The 6,000-nt window shown below is 42.1% G+C and overlaps 1 protein-coding gene across 1 annotated transcript in view; it reads left to right on the top strand.

Annotated features, from left to right (window-relative positions):
• Window positions 1–6,000, top strand: part of WDR27 (WD repeat domain 27) — a 38,029-nt gene that overhangs the window by 11,283 nt on the left and 20,746 nt on the right. The window contains 4 exon segments of the mRNA XM_030446677.1: window positions 755–831; window positions 2,735–2,813; window positions 4,383–4,454; window positions 5,435–5,538. Of these exon segments, the coding sequence (XP_030302537.1) occupies window positions 755–831; window positions 2,735–2,813; window positions 4,383–4,454; window positions 5,435–5,538 (332 nt within the window).

The raw sequence follows: 6,000 nt of genomic DNA, 5'->3' as shown, positions 1-6,000 counted from the left end.
CCCTTCCTTCCCTTCCCTTCCCTTCCCATCCCTTCCCCTTCCTTCCCATTCCTTCCTTCCTTCCCTTCCCTTCCCTTCCCTTCCTTCCCTTTTCCCTTCCTTCCCTTCCCTTCCCTTCCCTTCCCTTCCCTTCCCTTCCCTTCCCTTCCCTTCCCTTCCCTTCCCCTTCCCTTCCCTTCCCTTCCTTTCCCTTCCCCTTCCCTTCCCTTTCCCTTCCCTTCCCTTCCCTTCCCTTCCCTTCCCTTCCCTTCCCCTTCCTCCCTTCCCTTCCCTTTCCCCCTTCCCTTTCCCTTCCCTTCCCTTCCCTTCCCTTCCCTTCCCTTCCCTTCCCTTCCCTTCCCTTCCCTTCCCTTCCCTTCCCTTCCCTTCCCTTCCCTTCCCTTCCCTTCCCTTCCCTTCCCTTCCCTTCCCTTCCCTTCCCTTCCCTTCCCTTCCCTTCCCTTCCCTTCCCTTCCCTTCCCTTCCCTTCCCTTCCCTTCCCTTCCCTTCCCTTCCCTTTCCTTTCCTTCCCTTTCCTTTCCTTTCCTTTTCCTTTCTTTCTCTTTCCTTCCCTTTCCTTCCCTCTTCTTTCTTTTCTTTCTTTCTTTTTCCTGACACTGTGACTCTTTTTATTTGTGCAAATCTGATCTCAGCAATAGACACACCTGCACACAGACAGCTAAAAGGAAATGTTCACACCTCTTCCTACTCTGATGCTTTTGTCCATTACATTGATTGATTATTTTTTTTTCCTGTCCTTGCTTTTACAACTTAGGTGTTCTTTACTGACTAATTCTCCATTGTGTAAAGGTTTAAAGAAAAAGGTGAAAGAATCTACAAACAAAAGACTTGGTAAGCATAAGCCAATCTTGAAGTAAATTAATCAAGTTTTATCTTTTTAACACCAGTAACTGACTCCCAACTAGCTGGTGCCTTAAGAAATCAGTATATTTATTTGTTTTAAATATATACTGTATTTTGGTTTTATTTCAGAGGCTGAATTTTATATTTCTGGTGGTATTTTATATCCTACACATGTATTTGTAGTCAAATAATAAATTTTTTTTTCTTTTAAAAAGAAATCCTCTCTGAACTACTTATGGATTTTCATAAAGAGTGTACATTTTTCATAAGTGTTTCTTTTTCATAACATGCAGTATAGTTTTCTGTATAATTAGTCATTTCTTTCTTAACCTGAATCACCTGCTTGGGTTAATTTTATTGTCTTTATTAGTTTTTTCTTTGTCAGTTCCTGCAAGTTTAGAAAGTTAATTTTCAACTCAATATTTTACTGCTAAAAAGAAAAAAAAAAATCTGACTTCCATTTGCTGTTGAAGCCTTGTAACCTCTTTGCTTAGGAACAGGAAAACCAAGTACAAAAACACCAACAAAATTATTTTTTCATCATTCCCCCTATTTTTTTTCTTAGGAAAGGCAGGGTATCTGTTGGCTTACAGAAATATATTGTAGAAATAGATTTTTATATATTTTGATTTTGGAATGTCAAGGTGTCAGGGTTTAACACTGGCCTGGCAATTAAACCGAATAACAGACGCTCTCTATTAATCTCTCTCTCCTTGATAAAGAAAGGAGAGAGAATAAGGGAGAGAGACTGATGGGTTGGAAACTAAACTACACAGCTTTAATGAAACAGGAATGATAAATAGGAAAAATGACTAAATCTATACAAATATACAGGAAAATGGATCCCACATTCCTCCCCCTTTTCCCCCAATAACTCTCACGTCACCACCGAGGCTGCAGGGCAGCCCTGGGAAAGTCCAGGCTGGAATTCTGGGGTCAGCAGCAGTTGGAGCTGGAGGCAGGAACACACAGATATGGGCTGGGATGGATCAGGAGCACAGGCAGAGGAAGGGATGGAATCCTCCCAGGATGCTGAAGGAAACAGGGAAAGGTGAAGGAAGGGAAGCAGGAAATCTGGAAATCAGGAAATCTGGCTTGGCCCTCGTGATCCCTCAGATTTCTCCTGAGTATGAGGTGTATGGGATGGAATCCTCTGTTTGGTCAATTCTGGCATCTATCTTGTCCCTTCCTCCCCAAAGGAGGCTGCAGGTGGGACCTCTTTATTCCTTCTGGAGGGTAAAATGTTCCTCAGAGCTGAGCAGTGGCCTTGGCTCTGCACACCAGGCTCCAGCAGTAACTAGAAACATCAAGTGTTATCAGTCCTAGAAGCACACACTGTCTGAGAAACTTGCTGTTCATTTCAGCAAGTGCAGCTCCTGACAAGAGACTCAGCTAAAAGCAAAAGTACAAGACAGAAAATCACCTTTATCCTGGCCCAAACCAGGACACAAGGATTATACCTTTAGTCTTGTTTGATACACATAAACCCCCAAACATTTCTGTTGTTCATGCTCTTAAGAGGCATTCCATATTTTAAATATTCTTTGAGTGCACTTTAAGCATCAAATAAGCTGGAATTGGAATGAATGATGGGAAAAGCTCCTCAGAAAACGAAATCCTTGTTAATTCCAAGTTAAAAGAAATTCCCATTCACTGACAGTATTGGAGGAGGCTGCTATGAAACTGAACACTTCATATTTCTTGTCTTTTCTCAGAATTTTGGAGCAAATGATCACAAATGGGTTTCATACCATTAGGAGACAAAATGTTTCTTCTGTGCTAGTTTAATTTAATTAATTAATTTTATTTAATTAATTTTAATTTAGAATCTGCCTTAATTGTAAAAATATAATGCTTGAAAATATATTAATGAACAATTATTTTGCCCTAGGAGTGAAAAGCACAGTGCAAGATCAGCCATTGGTTTTCCATCAGAAAATCAAGTCATCAGGTTATACAGCAGCACCACAGTGAGTGGATCCATTATTAATTTGTCTCTTTAATTGCTGTGTGATATTTTCTCACATTTTAGTCTCAAGAATGGAATTAACCACCCATGAAAAACAGGCTGTAATCAAACCAAATAATTTTCCTTGTAAAACAAGGCTTTCCTATCTGGTGAGTACTCAACTTCCTTTCAAAACCCATATGAGGATCCTGTCCTTATGTGATTAAAATCTTCTTGTTTCCTAAGCTTGGAGAAAAAAATGTCTGAGAACTGGGTTTTGACCTTCAAAATGTATTATCCAACAAATAAAGAAAGCAAAATATAGGTGCAAACTTGAGCATTAGGTCACTGGAAAATTATTAGAAGCACCCAGTGCTGGGTTAGGAACTGGCTGGAGGGCCGGGCCCAGAGAGTGGTGCTGAACGGGGCTGCATCAAAATGGCGGCTGTGGTGTCCCCCAGGGATCAGTGTTGGGCCCAGTGCTGTTCAATATCTTTATTGATGATTTAGATGAGGGGATTGAGTCCATCATCAGCAAATTCACAGATGACACTAAGCTGGGGGGGAGTGTGGATCAGCTGGAAGGCAGGAGGGCTCTGCAGAGGGACCTGGACAGACTGGAGAGTTGGGCTGATCCCAACGGGATGAGGTTCAACATTCCAAGTGCCGGGTCCTGCACTTTGGCCACAACAACCCCATGGGGAGCCCCAGGCTGGGCACAGAGTGGTTGGAGAGCAGCCAGACAGAGAGGGACCTGGGGGTCTGGATTGACAGGAAGGTGACCATGAGCCAGCAGTGTGCCCAGGTGGCCAAGAAGGCCAATGGCATCCTGGGCTGGCTCAGGAAGAGCGTGGCCAGCAGGTCCAGGGAAGGGATTCTGCCCCTGTGCTCAGCTCTGCGGAGGCCACAGCTTGAGTCCTGTGTCCAGTTCTGGGCCCCTCAGGAAGTTCAGGAAGGAGATTGAGGTGCTGGAGCAGGTCCAGAGAAGAGCAAGGAGGCTGGGAAGGGATCCAGCACAAGTGCTGTGAGGAAGGGCTGAGGGAGCTGGGGGTGTTGAGGCTGGAGAAGAGGAGGCTCAGGGGAGACCTCATCACTCTCTCCAAGTCCCTGAAAGGAGGTTGGAGCCAGGGGGGGGTTGGGCTCTTTTCCCAGGCAACTCTCAGCAAGACAAGAGGGCACAAAAGGTCTCAAGTTGTGCCAGGGGAGGTTTAGGTTGGAGATGAGAAAGAATTTCTTTCTGGAGAGGGTGATCAGGCATTGGAATGGGCTGCCCAGGGAAGTAGTGGATTCTCCGTGTCTGGAGATCTTTCCAAAGAGCCTGGATGTGGCACTGAGTGCCATGGGCTGGGAACTGCAGCGGGAGTGGATCAAGGGTTGGACTTGATGATCTCTGAGGTCCCTTCCAACCCAGCCAGTTCTAGGATTCTATACCCGTGAATATCTTGGTGTCAATCTGTACATTAACATCTTGGCTGCTGGCATAGCTTGTAGACATAAATAATGAGGGAGGATTTTTTAATTATTTTTTTTCTTTAGTAAATCATGCAATGTTTAATGTTGCCTACAGGAGAATCTGTGTTCTCTCTTGTAGAATGACAATGTTTTCACCAAAGAATAACCTGAAGAAAAATGAAGTAGCAAAGTGCAAGACCAGCTGTAAAAAGTAGGTGACCCAGCAGCTCCAGCAGAGGAGGGGAAAACTAAAATGAGGATGAATCCAGTTTTATTGCAAATGTGGTTTCTGGTTGCATCTTTCAGTGGAATTCTTCAGCTGGGGATATCATTGGAATTAAAAGGCTTTGTAAACTTGCTAGAAAATGACTGGAGGGTTCAGGTTATCTGTTACATTTGAGAAAATCCTAAATGTAAAAGAAAATACATTAATTTTCTTCCATTTTTCTTCCTAGAAAGAACAGGTGCTGAGTACATGGGAGGCATTGTGCCAACAGGTTCTTAAGGTGCAATTTTGGTCAGAAAATAACAGAATATGGCACAAGGCAACTTGGTGATTTCAGCACCCTCCACCCCTAAATCCCAGCATTCTAAACGACTGCAAGGTTCCTCTGATGGGTGGGAAACTGGGTGTAGGTGATGGAACACTCTGACCAGTGGGTTCCTCAGCACCATGGGCACAAAAACTGAATTTCTGGGGCACTTTCATGTTGATGGGTGTGGTATGTTAAATATTTCACCCATTTTTTTCATAGGAAGTTTTTTTTTTTTTAGTATCTTGATTTTTTTTTTTTATTATCTTGATAAACACATTATCAGTGTAATTCTTACTCTGACAGATAGAAATATGTTTCATGTTGCTTATTGTCCCAACAAGGACAAGTTTACATTCTTTAAATATTTTATTAGAGAGGAATGAATCTTAAGAATAATTTTCTCTATAAGCCCAAGTTAATTCTTGTTCTCATGAGTTCCTAACAGTGCCAGGAATAATATAAGTATTACAGATTAAAATTAATTCTGTTTCTTATACTGTTTTTAATGGATAATACAGAATATTTCTAGGATAGATTTAAAGGAAAAATAATAAATATATCTATATTTACAGGAAATATTTATATAAAGATGTATAAATAGATGTGCACACGTATTTCAGACTTTATTTTCTCCATTTTTTTTCCTCCTCAGAAGTAAAAATAAAGAATATCCAATGGAAAGTTCACCTCCAATCAAATCTGAAAAAGTGATCCCTGTGACATGTAAACCAACTCCAGTTTTTTGCATTCAGTATTCTGGTATGTGCAGGTTTTATGAAAATGTAAAGTTGTGTCTGTCTGCAGGAAGGAAAATTTTGGTGAGATGGTTGATTAAAAGTATGGATTTGCAGGGTAAATACCATGAAACTTTCTAGCAATACCTTGCACTCTTGGAACCTAATTTTTAACTTGCAAAACCCTGCAGAAGAAGGATTTTTATTACCTGTCCCTTTGTAAAGATGCTTGGGATGTTTATGAAGGAAATGTTCTACTGGAACCTCTTTAAAAATCATAGAATCATAGAATCATAGAATCCTTGGGGTTGGAAGGGACCTCGAAAGATCATCTAGTCCAACCCCCCCTGCCAGAGCAGGGCCACCTAGAGCACTTCGCATAGGAACGTGTCCAGGCGGGTTTTGAATGTCTCCAGTGAAGGAGACTCCACGACCCCCCTGGGCAGCCTGTTCCAGGGCTCTGTCACCCTTACAGGAAAAAAATTTT

This window comes from Calypte anna, chromosome 3, assembly GCF_003957555.1.
Source record: "Calypte anna isolate BGI_N300 chromosome 3, bCalAnn1_v1.p, whole genome shotgun sequence".
In the NCBI taxonomy this organism is placed as follows: domain Eukaryota; kingdom Metazoa; phylum Chordata; class Aves; order Apodiformes; family Trochilidae; genus Calypte; species Calypte anna.
The sequence above is the reverse complement of the archived record's forward strand: the minus strand, read 5'-3'. Positions and strand labels throughout refer to the sequence as shown.